Below are 18743 nucleotides of genomic sequence, written 5' to 3' on the forward strand. Positions count from 1 at the left end.
TAATATTTTTTTTTTATACAATATAAATATATAGATATATTTTCTATGTAATATTCAAAACGTACTGAGTGTTCTGTCAGAATTAGTAATTATTTTTTATTTAAATAAAAATTAACAAATTCTTTTATCCAAATTTGATGTATATTTGTTGTGATTCATAATTCATACCTTATTAAATTTATAAAAATTATAATGTTGTAAAATATATATTTTATTAATAATGTTTAGAATTTACATTATTATAATATTTTTAAAAATTAATTATTTAATATAATTTTGATATTTTGCACCAATTTAATTCCCAAACTAGCTTAAATTCCGTTTTTAGAATCTACAATTTATAATCATGGCCGATACATCCTATTATAAAGAATTGAAAGAAGAAAGAACTAAAATTGACAATAGTCTTAGGAAAGTTATAGCAATAGTTGATAAAGGTTACTTTTTTATATATTTATTTACATGTAATTTATCTTAAATTTTGCTATTTTCTATATTAATAGTTATAACTTATAATATATTTTTAACATTTTAATTCATATAAAATAATTAATTATATATATATTCAACTAAATTATAATAATACATTATAAAAATATAAATTTATTTTGAAAACAAACTAAAATCACGATAAAAAATGGTCAACAATCGCTATAAAAATTCAATAAAACAACATTAATTAGAAATTGATAAACTAGAAACTGGGCTTACTGAAACAGACGAAGCCTTAAAATTTATAGATGCCACTAAAGAAAAACCCATAAAGATAAGAGAAAGAATAATGATACCAATAAAAGAATTTCCTAAAGTATTCAAAAAACTATAAACAAAAATTACAACATAAAATATACATTATTTTAAAAATTATTTTTAACATATAATTTTATGTATATTTTTAAATATTTAAAAGCTATTATATATTAATTTTTAATCTCATAATAATGTTAAATAATCATTAGTACTCTTAAAATGAATATAAAGTAAATATGATATCATTAAATTGCCAAGTGACTTTTTTAAGATTTATAAAAATGTAATGTTTATTTATAGTTCAACTTTGTTGGCAAAATATTGGGACCTAAAGGAAATTCATTAAAGAGACTTCAAGAACAGACTGGATGCAGAATGTCTGTTTTAGGCAGAGGATCTGTCAGAAGCAAAGAAGAGGTAAATTTATTTTTTTAAAATCCTAATTTATTTGGCTGTCTACCACTAGTGTTGTTAAACAGTTCTATTTTTAAAAACAGCTATCAATATTTTAGCTAAAAAATGTTATGCATGTTTAGAAATTTTGGTAATGAATGTCCAAACCTTTCTACCATCTATTAGCAAAATCTTCAGCTTGTATAATATTTTTGGCTAAAATATTGGGTTACCCATATTAAAAAATCGAGCCTAACAACAACCACACATTTTATATTTTTAAAAGCTCCATAAGATGACCAATGTAAATATGATACTTAAAAGAAATATTACTTTTTTAAGTTTGTGAATATGCCAAATATATTAAACAAATGATTGATAAATTTTATTTTAATTACATAATGTAATATACAATATATTTTTTAAATAGGAGGATAAATTGTTAAGTACTGGTGACCCTAAATATAACCACTTGAGACAAGATTTACATGTTTTCATTGAATCTTATGCACCACCACTAGAGGCTTATAGTAGAGTTGCCCATGCTATTTCTTTGTTAAAGAGCTACCTAACACCAGTAAAATAATTTTAAATATATTTTACTTCTAACTTTACAAACATGATCTTAAAATTTACCCATTTTGAATTATAGCAAGATTTCAATGATGACATTAGAGCTGCTCAGTTTGAGGAACTTTCTATGATTCAACAAACTGGACCCCCTATGCATCATCCACAGCCACCTAATTCTTGGAAAACACCTCAACCTGGGAACAAAAAAATGTACATTATTATATAAAAAATATTTCAAACAAGCATTTTTTTATCTAAATTATAAGTGATTGAATTTCTATAAGAAATAAATTTAAAATTACATTCTATACTATCTTAGGAGGACATCTATTGGTATGAGTGGACCCCCTCCTCCTATAGGTGGTCAAGGTGTACCCACACCTCACAAGAGATACGCTCCTCCCCATCATGCTGGACCTCCACCCCCTGCCCAATATGGTGGTGGCTATGGAGGAGAAATGGAATATGTAAGTCTTATTACAATAACTGAGTTACACTATAAAATATTATCTTTTATTTGCATTGAATAATCCCAAATTTGGTTATCTTGCCACGTATTTATTTTTTTGTGTAAATTTAATGCTCCAGAAGATGACCAATATAAATATGATAATATAAAGAAACATTCTACTTTTTTAAGTTTGAAATGTGCCGAATATATCAAACAAATATATAATTGCTTATTAATTAGAATGCTCACTTTGTTAGCATTTTAAGCTATCTAGCTTGCTGATGGATATATTAATACATATCATTGTATTATATTTTTAGTCATATGGTGATGGCTATGGGCCAAGTGGAGGTGGAGTTCCACCAAGTCACTACAACAATGGTTCTTCCTACATGCATCAACCACCACCTCAACATGGAAGAGGGTATGTATTGTGATTTTCTCAATGCTTATGTTAATAATTTTTAATTTCATTATATTTTGTGTTTTGAATATAATTCATTTTTTTAAAGTGACAGATATGGAAGGCCCATGCCGTCTACTGAATACAATCACTGTAAGCAAAATTATTATTTAAATTTGCTTAATATTTACATCCACAAAATTATAAGTTTTCTTTTGCACAATATGACCTTCAAACTGTTATTATGTGCTCAAGAATAAATAATTACTTATAAAATTAATGTTTTGTGGTATGAGTATTTGGGCAATATAGCAAATGTATATATTGATCATAGTACGTGCTTAAACAAATAGGAACCTTGGCTCCAGCTTAATTTGTTTCATATATTCACGTTTCCAAATCGAAAAACATGTTATTCAAATTGGGTCTACGTTTTTTTAAAAAATGATTAATTGTTTTGTAATTATATATATATTTTATTTAAGTGGCACCTCAGGATGGCTATGGTTCAGGGCAATTCAAACAGCCTTATGATAACAGTCCATCCATGCCTTCTCACAAGCAACCTCACCTTGAAAGAGGAAGACCAGGAGCAAGATGGTAAAAATTTGGAAATTATGTACGGAACACTACACCTTAAATTAAAAATAGATGTATATGACACTTATTTTAAAAATTTGTAGAATTTGTAATAATATATTACCTAATTTTTATAAAAAATTTTTGGCGTGATTGTAACACTTTACATCATATAATTAAAATGTATTATTATTATTTAGATTTAAAAGTATTTTATCAATCCATTTATTCTTTTGTATATATTAAAATAATTGTAGCAATTATTTTATCTGCAAATTTATTCATTTTAAATGTTTGTGAATTTATTTTGTAAATAAAAAAATATTATCCCTTCATGTTAACCTTTTTTTATCTATTCTATTCTGTAAGTATTTATGATTTGCATAGCGTCAATCTGTTATTTAACCAATTTTTGAGAACGGTTTTTAAAATTTAGAAATCTGGTCAGGCTCATTTTTAGATAGTCTTGTCATGAACTTAATGTAGGGTAGGTATTCTTAACATTCTGGAATACATTTCTGTTACTGGAAAAATAACTTTTTAGCTAACAATTGGGTAATTTCTATTTTACGCCAATTTTTGTCTGCTATACCAATTTTTTAGCCAAAAAAGAATATAATATAAATTAAACCTTTATTAATGGATTTTCTCTAGCAGGCGCCTAAGATTGAGCTAAATTAGTCGACATTTAGCCATTATTCCACTATAGTTAACGTTGGCTATAGTTTGAAAGTTAAGTTCATTGCAGATTCTGGAATATTTAATACAAATTTAATATTATGATGGACAAAACAGGTGTAATTTTTTTTTACTAAAGGCTGTTTCCAAAATCTATTTTAAAAATCCATACCAAACTTTCATTAATTGGATGTTAAATATCCTGTAATTATATTTTAGAAATGTTTAATTAAAAGCCCATTTCCTTTTTCGATAAAGTTTCAAGTGTTTGTAAATAATAATTTGATATTTCATTGCCAAAACAAAATTTTCTTGCCCATTTTTTATTCAATTTAATAAATAATATAAACTAAAAAGATGTAAAGATTTGATACTTCAAGTCTAGATAGAATCAATGACACTGGAAATAAATTTAAAAAAAAGGGCTAAATTAAGTTAATGAATTTTTTGCCCTATCGAATTGTAGAATTAACTTCACCTGAACTTAGAGCCTCCTTTGACGCACCCCCCCCCCCCTCCCCCTTACATGTTTTATCGTATATTTTTTATGTTTTGTTTTAAATTGTTTACATTCTATATATTATGCTATTTTCAATATATTTTTTAAAATTTAATAAAAGAACTTATCTTAAATAAAAAAAAGGAATATATCCATCAAAATATTTTTAATGAAATTTTAAAAAAGTTAGGTATATGGAGAAATTATAATGCGAGGATGGAAGGGGATCTTTTATATATTTAAATAGAATATTTACCAGCCCTGTAGATGTACCAATTGCACTTATAATCTTTGTCGTCCAGGTTTTGTACTTTCAGGCCCGACTCAATTGGTATTATTTTAAAAATTAAAAAAAAAAAAATTAGTGCCAAATAAATATCAATTTCACAGTTAATTTTTCAGCGTATATTCATTTAATATTCTAACAACTTTTGATATGATTTTTATTCTGAAATGATTTTTCATTTCATATAAAAAAAAGAAAATATTCATGTTCATTCTTGGCAAAATATCATTTAAAAATTATGATTAGTCATTAATTGGTATTCCGATAGGGAGGAGAGTGATAATTGTGGGTGTTAACTGTAGGGGTTACTATAGAATGACTTTATAATAATATTATCTGATATAAATAACTACACAAAAGAGGGGATGTCTTAATAACGTATACTGATAAATTAATGATGTGGTTGGTAGCGTAGGTCAACGATCTTTAAAGCTTAACCAGTATCCAGCCTGTGGGCTGGGATTTGAAAAAAAATTATACAAGCCAGACCAAGCAAAAATTTAACAGGAGCAATCCGTTTCTTGGGGTGGGCTGAAGAATTTATGCATAAATAATCAAGGAAGGCCTTGCAAATCTCTAATTTTTCATAAAATCATAATAGGCCAACCTGGAGATTAGAATTTTAATATTATTTTGATTTTAATGAATAATAATTGAAAATAAATTACAATATGCTTAATTCTTTGGTTAGAGCTGTCTATCTAAAATACTAAATCTATAAATAATGCATAGAAGAAAGATATAAGATCCTAAATTGACATAAATGTAAAAAGAAATTAGATATAAATAATAAAAATGTGATGGCCAGAACATTTGCACAAAAAAATTAATGGGCTGGAGGTATCTTTTTGTAAAGTTATTATAACATGCTAGAGATAAAAAGAACCCCCCCCCCAACGGGCACTAATAATGTGAACTTTCCAAAAAGTTTAAATATTTTCTAAGTATAGGGCTGCTTTATTTTATAACCATTCGTCGAATAATAATAGTAAAATTGTACGACGACTTTGACGCTACCTCAAAAAGCTTAATTTCCTGAAATTTTTTTGATCCCAAATACATGTGGTGTGAGTGTGACGAGGGAATACTACTCCTTAGTAGTGTTGTGGCTCGATTTGAACCGATTTTGAAAAACGACTAACTCAATATTTTGGCCAGAAAAAAAATTTTGTGTCATCTATAGGCAAAATCTTTAGGCTTGCATAATATATTTCACGAATAAAACATTGTTAGCTGTTTTTAAAAATCGGCTCAAATTGAGTCCTTAAACAACACTGCTCTTTAGGTCCCTGTGAATTTTAAAGATTGAATGTGGCAATCCATCCTAAGATAAGCATAAAATTGTCAATTGTAAACCCCTAAACAAAATAATTTCCAAAGATTTTCTTTATTTATAACATTGTAATTTAAAATACCAAAAAATAAATATGTCTCGTTAAATTATTGCAATTTTAATAATGATAATTTTATGTATCGTCATATAATCATAAAAAATTAAATAAAGTTTGCATTTTTTTATAAATAATTTGTAAGAATAAATAAGTTTTATAAAATCGTGTTGCGTCTTTGTGTTTGTATAATCTAGGAGATATTCAATTGAGAAATAATATTCAAAGCTTCATCTTCTAAAGTCTCCACCTTTTCCCTGATTAACACCTAAAACAAATTTAAATTTATTTTTAATTTTACATTTTTAATCATACATTATACTCTCAATTGAATTAACTATCCTTAACTAATGCATCGGATCCAAGTTGTCAAAGTTAAAAAAAAATAGCGGTAGCTAATAACGCGCTCCTTTTCAGAGAGTAGTTAAGTAACGCGTTACTTCGTTACTTAAATTTTTTTTGTATAGTAATAAATACTAAATAATTTTTTCACAAACTGTATTATAATAAATAGAATTTATCAAAATTTCGAAATATAAAACTCCGTCAATAGAGATAGTCATAGAAGGAGGATATTCTGAAATTCCTTTTCTCATATCACAAAATATTTTGAACCGAATAATTGATGCATAAAATAAAGGGTAATATCGTCCAATAAAACAAGCAACTTCAACCTAAAAAACATCTGTTAGCGGTAGCGCGCTAATTTAACAACACTTGGCCGGATCATAATTTACAATTTCTTTCTAAAATACCTCTTATTTTAAAATCAGAAATTTTAAACATAAAATATATTTATAACATATATATATTTTGTAAACCTTCGCGGAAGAAATTAACTGGTTAGCCAATTCCTTGGATAGAAACTTGATATCCTTTGTCAATGTCTCGGGTTGGGCTTTAGCGATTTGGAACAACGTCTTGTAACCCGCATTGAATAATTGTCGAATCCTACCCTATTTTTATATTAATTTATTCCGTGAATATAATTTTAATTAGAGAAAAATAGGTCAAACATCACTCACGGATCAAAACGGGGCAGGCGTCCCAATACAGTCCTGAATTTTAAATGTTTTTATTTAATAACACAGATGTTTGCAATGAGTGGGTTTTAGCAGGGATGCGAACCCGGTTCAAGGTAAAAAAAATTCTAAGTGGGTTAGGTTCGGTTCAAAGGAATATTTTTGAACATAGGTTTGGTCAGGGTTTCGAACCGTTAAGCATAACGGTTCGGTTCGTTCCGGTTTTTAGTTTAAAATTTTATAAAGGTTTTGTTCCATTTCGGTTTTTTAAAAAAAATTCATATCGGTTCGGTTTATAATTTATAACGGTTCTTTTTGGTTTGTTACGGTTTTTATAAATTTGATTTAAAAAAAAAATTAATCATTAACAATGTATATATTAATTTTAGAGAAAAATCCTTTTAATTTATAATTTCTTATTTAATTTAACAATAATAATCTAATAGATATTTATATTAAACTTAGTAAATATAAATTAGACAAATTAAATTTTTTATTTCATAAATAAATAAGATAAAAACAAACATGCTTAAATACAATGATGAATAAAATAACGCATAAATATAATAAAATGTATACTAAGGGATAACTAAAATATTTTCTAATATTTCAGGATTTAATTTAGTTCTCTGCGCAGAGAGTATAAACTTAAGGCTAGAAAATGCTCTTTCTACGGATACCTGCGTAGCTGGAACTGCTAGCACAGTTATAGCTAACTTATAAAGTACTGGTATACTATTATCTACATTTTCCCAATAATTCAAAAGATTAATATTTTTTTCTAATCTCTCTATATTATCAAATGACCGAATTATATATTCATTCTATTTCTATACATTTATTATAATGTTCTATGCCCTGAGAATTATTCTTATTAAGCCTATCATGCGAAATCTTCAAAATCATCATCTAAATTATCTTTCGAATGCGAATACGTAGGCATAGTATTTAGAATTTCAATATTCTGATTATTAAGACTTTGTATCAAGTTCCAAGTTTGACAAAGATGTTTTTTGGGGATCTATCTTTCTTCAAATGTTAAAAATATTATTTTAATAATAAATAATTTATAATGACTTAAATGAATATTAGAATTCTGAATTTGAATTTAAAAAAACAATATGATTATAAATAAAAAATTATTATATCATTAAAATATTGTTGACCATTTTATTTATTGTCATTTAAATTCTATTATCTAAGTTTTTGTAATGAGATAAAAAATAAACCATATAATATAAAAATGAATGTAATACTTGATTTCTATTAGATGTTAGTTATTAATAGTATAATTATTTAATTTTTTCCTAAATTATTATAAAAGCTTATTAATAACTTATATATATATAAATAATTATGCGTGATTTTAATAAATCTTATCTAATTAACAGATAATTTGCCTAATCTCTAATAAATTAAATTAAGTATTTAAAGAAGCAAAAAATAAACTTGGCATTTAATGTTGATAATATAAAAATATTTAATTTGAAAAGAAATCACCAATTTAAAAAATGCCCCCAAGGAAAATTAAAATTTCAAATTTAGGTTAATAAAATTAATTATTTATTTTTTAAAACCGTTTTGAACCGGTTTAAAATATTTATAACGGTTCGGTTCGCTCTTTTTATATTTTCTTCATAACGGTTCGATTAAGGTTACGGTTCATTCCGGTTTGGCGGTTCGGTTTGAAACCCTGGGTTTGGTCCCGGTTCAGTTCGGGTTTAGAAATTTCTGAATTGATAAAAAAATTAAATTTTTATTTTATTTATAGGCAAAATATATATAAAAATACAAAGCACAGTTATGAATCAATCTCCGATATAATCCTATTTTTAAATTTGTAAAATCCGAGTTCACTTGAAATGTTATTCAACATGTGTAGATTATCCACTATATAAATTTCAGGAAATATTTCGCCGTTAACCTTTGTATATATTGATTTATAAAAAAATTCAAAAGTTCACGACAAATTTGCCTGAAATTCAAGGAGCGGGTATTCTAATAAATTTATAAAGGATAACCCCCCCCCCCCCTTCGCCATAAATTATTCGAAGGAATTACGATTTTGACTCCAGGTAATTCGACGAGAGGCAGCAAATCTTTCGAAACTAAATGATGGAATTGCTTGACAAAGGTTCCTAGCAAATCTTTCAGGGCCCACAATTCGTCAAATTCCTTAATAAATATATTTAAAAAAACTTAGTAATTGAACGTATAGAATCAAAGATGGCTCATGCATGGGACTTCAAAAAAAAACCCATGTCTCCGATTGCGAATCTTTCGAGTTTTAAATTATTCGTAAAAAAAAAGTTTGTTTTTGAAATTCTGTTATTCTAAAATTTTCGTCGGTAGCATTTAATCGGGATAACTTCCTTTTTAAAGTTCAGTTTTATGAAATTCTAAAATATTTTATTTTTATTGAAGTTTTAAATTTTTTTATATATTCAAAAAATCATAATTAAAAAATAAGACATAAACTTAAGTGTAAAATAATTTATTTTAATTTTATTTGTAGGCAAAATATATTTAAAAATACAAAGCATAATTATGTATCAATTTCAAAAATTTTATTTAGACGTATTAACATAATATCTTCCAAGAGTTGTTCGCTCATTCTCGATCTATGCAGTGAAAGAATGAATTTCAAATGTAAAAAAAAGATCTGGACGAAATGAAGTTATAGGTAGTATAAAATATAAATTGTGATGGGAGTTGAGCCGTTGCGGAAGGGCTGAAAGGTTAGAAGTTCGGTCTGCATAAAATTACTTGGTAGATGTGTCCAAGCTAGTGATAATTTTTTAGGCATAAAGAGGCCATAAATTTGAATTCTAAGCTTTAAAAAAAATATACGAACTTTCGACTTTAACCATTAAAAATATTATATTTAGCATTAGTTGTCTGACCCAAAAATAATGTGGCAGCCTAGTGTTGTTAATTTGCTTGGTTATAAAATTTACGAACCATTTTTGTGCTCAGGCCTGCTCGGAGCACAGACCCTTGGTTCAGTCCCGTGGTTGGATGGTTAAGATCCGGGGTTGTTTTTATTGTTAGATAATATAGCCCTGCAAGCAAGTCAGTTTTGGGATAAAAAAATTTATATCTGGTCGAGTTATGGTTTAATTTAAAAAATCCAAAATTATAGTTTACTGAGAATAAACGAAAGAAAACAAATTACTATAAAAATTAAAAAGCTTTTTATTTAAATAAATTTAAATATTTTCCCTAAAAATAAATTGGTATATATCAATAACTGAGATAGGGTTTTAGAATAAGTTACAATGGGCTCAGGCTAAATAAAAATTTAATTTGCATAGCCTCTACTTGGGTAGAGTAAACATGTTTTTTTAATCACAGTTAGTGTGATTTTGTAGCGAAATATACAAAAATGAAATTTTTATAAGGAAAACTAAGAAAAATTATAAACCTTATTTATTAATCTTATTCTAATTATAAATAAAAAAGCTTTATTATTTTATTCTACATTAATCACAATAGTGTTGTTAAAAAGCCTGATTTGGGTCGATATTTTAAAACGGCCCGATTAATATTTTAGCTAAAATAATTTTATGTAAGTATTCATATTTGGCAAATTGTTTACGGTTACTTACGCATCTTCAACAATTTGTAATATTTTTAAATGTCAAAATTTCAGTTATATTTGAAACTATGGTATCGATTCACAAATTTTAAAATGGTATTATAAATTTTTCTTATATTTTTTTCAAGCCATATAATCAACAACATATTTTATTGATTTTGATAATTAATTTAAAATATAATTTTGAACAATTATTTATTATTTACAAATATTTAAGTGACATTTTGTGGAACAATTAATGCCATTTTTAAAAACATTGGCATCTCTTATTGTTGCAACTTTTTTGGCAATTGCAAATTGATTTACAAATACCATAAGAAGAGGCACTTCTTGATGCTGTTATTATGGAGATTTTCTTATTAGGAATGGTAAAATTGGTAAATTTTATTGATTTATGAACGCTCGTTTTTAAAAATGGCGAATTACTTTTTCCCAAATTAGTGTCAACCCATAATTTCTCGCCCTCTATTTGGATAATACCAAACTTATTTTCGTCTACATTAAAAAAATTTTTTTTTTGAAAAATATCTTAGCAATGCACATTTTTAAGTAAAAAGATGATTTTAAAATTAATTATAAAATTATTCTAAAAATTTTTGCTATTTTGAGGAGAAATCTCAGTTTAAATTATTCATAAGAGACGTAAGGAAACTTGAGATAGACTCTCGGGCAGATATAGGGATCCTAAAAAGAACTGGGGGCTAATGCGAATTAAGAAATAAATCAACAGGGCTTGAGGTACAACAAATCAGACTGGAGTCATACGAGTAAGGAGCTCTAATAAAAGGATCTGGGCGAGAGGAGTGGGAAAATTTTCCAGAATTGGGGCAAGCGGGTGAACTATATAACCCCATTAGAATTAAGCGATATTATTTTTAAGCATACTTCGCAACAAGAGTTTACCATGGAGATGGCTTTGAAAGGGAGAAAACAAAAAAAAATATATTAACAGATATTATAACTTTGAATGGGTGAAAAGAACACAAAAATATTATGGGGAAAAAATATCAAAATTGAAAAAAAATACATTGGCTATAAAAGTATATGAACAATCTAAATTAGGGGGGTAACAAGTAAGATGAAATATTTTAAAAAAAATAAAATAAGATTAGATTTGATGGAATTATTAAAAACAAAACAAAAAGAAAAATGTGTGGGGGGGGGGCGGATCAAATTTTTTTAAAAAAAGAACAAAGTATGAATAATCGAAATTGGGGGGGGGGGGGGATTGGTAAATTAAAAAAATAAATAAATTCGTATGAAGATTATGTAGGCGTTTTGTCGTATTGCCAAGATTCATAAAAAAATCTCGAAGATTCCCAAAATTGTATTTGAAGTAATTATGAAAATTAAAGAGGTTAAAGATATATCGCAACAATTATAAACACTAAGAAAATTAGAAATTTTATATTATAGCATCAAATGTATGCACTGCAGAATGCCAAAGTAAAATATCAAATATATATTTACAATAATTTTTTAAAGCTTTTAATCGGTTAGGGTTCACCATTACGTATAAACATTTATGAAAAAAAGTAAAATGACCTAAAATGGCCACATATATATTTGAAGCGAGATAATATTTGTATAATTTTGAAATGATGTAACAGATTAGACAAATAAATTAAAATATACTTTTTATTTTAAATAAAATTAAATATAAATTGCTAAATAGCAATCAATATAGATTATATACAATCAATATTATAATAATTGTATATAAAATATATGATCATATTTTATATTAATAATAGAAAAGAATATATTAAAAAATTTAATTAATTAAGATAATATATTATAAATTGCAGATAATTTACAATATTTTAGAAAACTCTTCTAGATCTATTAATATATAACAGACAGCACGATTATATTATAAATATATCTTTGAATCAGTGACGAAGCAAATAAAAAAATGCTTATTTTTTTTATTATATTTTTTTTCCTTACTTAATTAATGTTTAATAATTGTAATTATGTTATTGAAAATTTATTATGATTATCACAGTTGTATAAAAAGTATATGCATCTATACTTTTATTTAACGCCTTTTTATCAAAAAATAAAAATATTTAGATGCAAATTTTATGTTATATGTATGAGCATATAATTTAAATAAATATATATTATAAAAATATTAAGACTAATATAATAAAAAAATATATATATAATATTAAAACTCATATATAGAAAAAGATATAAATATCATTTTTTTTCCCATTATCTATAGATATCAGTTCAAGATTGTGAAGGATATTCTTATCATGCAAAGGAATTTATAAATCCTTGCTTAGACATGACGCCTTTTAATTATAAACAATACCCAGAGTTGGGCAGGTCATCCGGAAAACAGATACAGATTCTTTGTGAAAAAATGAATCTTAGATATAGATACTTATCTTTTTCAAAATATCAAAAAGATACAAGATAAAAGTTACTTGTATCTTTTGCCTAATTAGAGTATCTTAAATACAAGATACTTCATTATCAATTAAATTAGAATAGTTTGTAAAATACAGTTTTTATTATTAATTTGTGAAGAACATAACATACATATAATAAGAATGAATATTTACAATAATTAATAAAATATTTAATGATGAGTTGATTATAATAATTAGGTATTTTAATATTAGTATTAGCCCATTCTTAGCATAGATGAAGGGAGACTAGTATTTTTAATGGGAGTTGAAATATTAATTTGCAAAAGAGTATTTAAAATAAATTCATTATTTTATAAGATAATCAAATTTTTCAAATATTTATAATTGGACCTTTGCCGTTTCGGCGTACTTAAAATTGTGCCAAAACTGAATAATCTTTCAATTGGAGCTGATGAAGGTATTGCAGTATTATATTTATAAAAAATTTCCTTAATGGAAGGATAATTATTAAGCATTTGTAATGTATTTCGACTTTCTTTAATATAATTTAAAACCCCCAGTTCAATGTTATTTATATTATTGAACTCCGCAACCTTTGTTTTACCAAAAGAAAAATATAATGGATGTGATATTGATATCAAAAAAGCCTCATTATATTCAAATCATAACTAGTATCTTATTAAAATTTCAAAAAGATACTGAGTACAAGATAAAAATATTTTTGACTTCGATTGAAAAAAAGTTATTAAAAAATTTTAAATCTAGCAATAACTATTATAATTCTGTGTTTGATCATTTTACTCAAAAACAAAGACGAATTATACTTATTTATATATTTTAATCTTTTTATGGTTTGACTAAAAATAAAAATTCTATTGCTTCCATAGTAGTGAATTTGACGCTTCGTCACTGCTTTGAAACTATATAAATATTGAAGTTTATCATAAGTACTTTTGTGGGTTAATACATAAATTCTTTATCATAAAATTAAATTTTTTTATGCTAATATTTAAAGTTTTATCTTGAGGTAATATTAGTTCAAAAATGTATTTTTCTGTAAATGTTTAATTAATCTATATACCTACCCTATTATACAATATTGTTACATTAATATATAACCCATATTAAGATAGTTGATTTTCTTAACTATGTCATATCTTTGTCATCTTTCCTAACTATTCAAAAGTCTGACTTTTAAAACTTTTTCTAAAATTTAAGTGGCACGCTTTTACCTGGTCAGAAAATTGAACTTATTCAAGAATGAACATAAAAGTAGTAATAATATTTTTAGGGATTTATTTATTATTTATGTCATAGAAAATTTAAAATATATAATATACCAACAATATTAAAAATAATATATTTTCCATTGCGATTAATAAGATTACATATTAGTATTGCGCTATATAAATATAAAAGATTGTATGGTAAATTATTAAAAATGGTTTAGTGCGTGTTAACTATATAAATAAAATATCAATGACGAAACAATATAAGGTATATGTAAAAAAAATTTAATAACTATAAATTTTGAAAATGACGTATACCACCTCTGTCAAACCCGACTATAAATACTCGGATTAATAGTAATGTTATCCTTTATTGACAATATAAAACAATATAGTTTGACAATGGCAGAAAAATTAGAGTGATTTGATTTTTTTGAATATAAAAATTTTAATATTTTCTCCAAATATTGTATAGGGGTAAAAATACCTCCACAGTATAGTATTATATTTTCATTAATTTTATCATCTAATATACAGTATTTTTTTTTTCTTTCCGTAACCTTTCTGCCTTCATCTAATTGGATTAATTTCAAGTCCATATCTTGTTCTATAATTTTTATGGTGTCAATAAAGAGATAAATATTAGGGTGCGAATAAGGAATGTATTGCTTTAATGAGCGATGAAACCCTTCTACATGGTTATTCGTCTTCACGCCCCTAATATCAAATGTATTCCACATTTGATATTTAAATTTTGCATTAAGATTAATCCAAGTATTTTCAAAATAGTTTAAAAAATCATGTATAGAATTTATTCTAAAAACTTCAGCTTGTCGCCTTAATTAATTATTGCACATCCCTTTCTAACAAAAAAGGAGTGGCCATTATAAATCGAAAAATTTTTTTTAGTTCAATATTTTGTCTAAATAGTCGGGTTAGATGACTATCTTGAATGCGCCTAATAACGCACTGACAGAAGTGGAAATAACAGCCCTTAACTATAATAGTGCGAAAAACTGCTTTAAGGGCTAAGTATAAGCCAATTTCAAAATCAATAGTGGCAAAACGGGGGGAAAAATAACCCTAAAGATAAACAATGATTTTTTAATAATAAAAACATATTTAAATAAGTATTTATATTTATCTGCCAATAAAAATGTATGCACAAATAAAAATTTTTTTAGACGGTACTTTTAATGCCTCTCCTAAATTATTTAAACAATTTTATACTATTTCTATTTTAATTAATCATACTCTAATTATTTGTGCATACATTTTTATTGCCAGATAAATATAAAAATACTTATTTAAATATGTTTTTATTATTAAAAAATCATTGTTTATCTTTAGGGTTATTTTTTTCCCCCCGTTTTGCCACTATTGATTTTAAAATTGGCGTATACTTAGTCCTTAAAGCAGTTTTTCGCACTATTATAGTTAAGGGTTGTTATTTCCACTTCTGTCAGTGCGTTATTAGGCGCATTCAAGATAGTCATCTAACCCGACTATTTAGACAAAATATTGAACTAAAAAAATTTTTTCGAATTATAATGGCCATTCCTTCTTTGTTAGAAAGGGATGTGCAATATTTAATTAACGATCTGAGGCGACAAGCTGAAGTTTTTAGAATAAATTCAATACATGATTTTTTAAACTATTTTGAAAATACTTGGATTAATCTTAATGCAAAATTTAAATATCAAATGTGGAATACATTTGATATTAGGGGCGTGAGGACGAATAACCATGTAGAAGGGTTTCATCGCTCATTAAAAGAATACATTCCTTATTCGCACCCTAATATTTATCTCTTTATTGACACCATAAAAATTATAGAACAAGATATGGACTTGAAATTAATTCAATTAGATGATGGCAGAAAGGTTACGGAAAGAAAAAAAAAATACTGTGTATTAGATGATAAAATTAATGAAAATATAATACTATACTGTGGAGGTATTTTTACCCCTATAGAATATTTGGAGGAAATATCAAAATTTTTATCTTCAAAAAAATCAAATCACTCTAATTTTTCTGCCATTGTCAAACTATATTGTTTTATATTGTCAATAAAGGATAACATTACTATTAATCCGAGTATTTATAGTCGGGTTTGACAGAAATGGTATACGTCATTTTCAAAATTTATAGTTATTAAATTTTTTTTTACATATACCTTATATTGTTTCGTCATTGATATTTTATTTATATGGGTAACACGCACTAAACCATTTTTAATAATTTACCATACAATCTTTTAATCATATTTATATAGCGCAATACTAATATGTAATCTTATTATAATAATCGCAATGGAAATATATTATTTTTAATATTGTTGGTATATTATATATTTAAAATTTTCTATGACATAAATAATAAATAAATCCCTAAAAATATTATTACTACTTTATGTTCATTCATAAATAAGTTCAATTTTCTGACCAGGTAAAAGCGTGCCACTTAAATTTTAGAAAAAGTTTTAAAAGTCAGACTTTTGAATAGTTAGGAAAGATGACAAAGATATGACATAGTTAAGAAAATCAACTATCTTAATATGGGTTATATATTAATGTAACAATATTAGATATAGATTAATTAAACATTTACAGAAAAATACATTTTTGAACTAATATTACCTCAAGATAAAACTTTAAATATTAGCATAAAAAAATTTAATTTTATGATAAAGAATTTATGTATTAACCCACAAAAGTACTTATGATAAACTTCAATATTTATATAGTTTCAAAGCAGTGACGAAGCGTCAAATTCACTACTATGGAAGCAATAGAATTTTTATTTTTAGTCAAACCATAAAAAGATTAAAATATATAAATAAGTATAATTCGTCTTTGTTTTTGAGTAAAATGATCAAACACAGAATTATAATAGTTATTGCTAGATTTTAAATTTTTTAATAACTTTTTTTCAATCGAAGTCAAAAATATTTTTATCTTGTACTCAGTATCTTTTTGAAATTTTTAATAAGATACTAGTTATGATTTGAATATAATGAGGCTTTTTTGATATCAATATCACATCCATATATATTTTTCTTTTGGTAAAACAAAGGTTGCGGAGTTCAATAATATAAATAACATTGAACTGGGGGTTTTAAATTATATTAAAGAAAGTCGAAATACATTACAAATGCTTAATAATTATCCTTCCATTAAGGAAATTTTTTTATAAATATAATACTGCAATACCTTCATCAGCTCCAATTGAAAGGTTATTTAGTTTTGGCACAATGTTAAGTACGCCGAAACGGCAAAGGTCCAATTATAAATATTTGAAAAATTTGATTATCTTATAAAATAATGAATTTATTTTAAATACTCTTTTGCAAATTAATATTTCAACTCCCATTAAAAATACTAGTCTCCCTTCATCTATGCTAAGAATGGGCTAATACTAATATTAAAATACCTAATTATTATAATCAACTCATCATTAAATATTTTATTAATTATTGTAAATATTCATTCTTATTATATGTATGTTATGTTCTTCACAAATTAATAATAAAAACTGTATTTTACAAACTATTCTAATTTAATTGGTAATGATAATTTAGAAGTATCTTGTATTTAAGATACTCTAATTAGGCAAAAGATACAAGTATCTTTTATCTTGTATCTTTTTGATATTTTGAAAAAGATATTAGTATCTATATCTAAGATTCATTTTTTCACAAAGAATCTGTATCTGTTTTCCGGATGACCTGCCCAACTCTGGGTATTGTTTATAATTAAAAGGCGTCATGTCTAAGCAAGGATTTATAAATTCCTTTGCATGATAAGAATATCCTTCACAATCTTGAACTGATATCTATAGATAATGGGAAAAAAAATGATATTTATATCTTTTTCTATATATGAGTTTTAATATTATATATATATTTTTTTATTATATTAGTCTTAATATTTTTATAATATATATTTATTTAAATTATATGCTCATACATATAACATAAAATTTGCATCTAAATATTTTTATTTTTTAGATAAAAAGGCGTTAAATAAAAGTATAGATGCATATACTTTTTATACAACTGTGATAATCATAATAAATTTTCAATAACATAATTACAATTATTAAACATTAATTAAGTAAGGAAAAAAAATATAATAAAAAAAATAAGCATTTTTTTATTTTGCTTCGTCACTGATTCAAAGATATATTTATAGTATAATCGTGCTGTCTGTTATATATTAATAGATCTAGAAGAGTTTTCTAAAATATTGTAAATTATCTGCAATTTATAATATATTATCTTAATTAATTAAATTTTTTAATATATTCTTTTCTATTATTAATATAAAATATGATCATATATTTTATATACAATTATTATAATATTAATTGTATATAATCTATATTAATTACCATTTAGAAATTTATATTTAATTTTATTTAAAATAAAAAGTATATTTAAATTTATTTGTCTAATCTGTTACATCAAATTATACAAATATTATACTCGCTTCAAATATATATGTGGTCA

General features: G+C 25.0%; 2 protein-coding genes across 3 annotated transcripts in view; one reads left to right on the forward strand and one right to left on the reverse strand.

The window, feature by feature from the left end:
* Nucleotides 1-299: 299 nt before the first annotated feature.
* On the forward strand, nucleotides 300-3420 carry LOC135931213 (KH domain-containing, RNA-binding, signal transduction-associated protein 2-like). Of its 2 annotated transcripts, none has more exons than XM_065468169.1 (9): nucleotides 300-437; nucleotides 684-808; nucleotides 1051-1167; nucleotides 1574-1720; nucleotides 1796-1926; nucleotides 2036-2183; nucleotides 2488-2591; nucleotides 2686-2723; nucleotides 3056-3420. In XM_065468169.1, the coding sequence occupies exons 1-9, from the start codon at nucleotides 347-349 to the stop codon at nucleotides 3172-3174; spliced, it is 1020 nt and encodes a 339-aa protein (XP_065324241.1). In that variant the 5' UTR covers nucleotides 300-346; the 3' UTR covers nucleotides 3175-3420. The 2 variants fall into 2 exon arrangements, with proteins under 2 accessions (XP_065324241.1, XP_065324240.1); XM_065468168.1 differs by having other exon boundaries at nucleotides 2680-2723; nucleotides 3056-3416.
* A 2629-nt stretch (nucleotides 3421-6049) lies between these two features.
* Nucleotides 6050-18743, reverse strand: part of LOC135930892 (helicase POLQ-like) — a 36682-nt gene continuing 23988 nt past the window's right edge. Inside the window, exons 17-19 of the mRNA XM_065467691.1 lie at nucleotides 9084-9197; nucleotides 6822-6956; nucleotides 6050-6268 (exon numbers count right to left, since the gene is read on the reverse strand). Coding sequence (XP_065323763.1) covers nucleotides 6194-6268; nucleotides 6822-6956; nucleotides 9084-9197 — 324 coding nt within the window. The 3' untranslated portion in view covers nucleotides 6050-6193. The remainder of the gene's footprint in view (nucleotides 6269-6821; nucleotides 6957-9083; nucleotides 9198-18743) is intronic.

Source organism: Gordionus sp. m RMFG-2023, chromosome 1 (genome assembly GCF_954871325.1).
Source record: "Gordionus sp. m RMFG-2023 chromosome 1, tfGorSpeb1-WG-v2, whole genome shotgun sequence".
Classification (NCBI taxonomy): domain Eukaryota; kingdom Metazoa; phylum Nematomorpha; class Gordioida; order Chordodea; family Parachordodidae; genus Gordionus; species Gordionus sp. m RMFG-2023.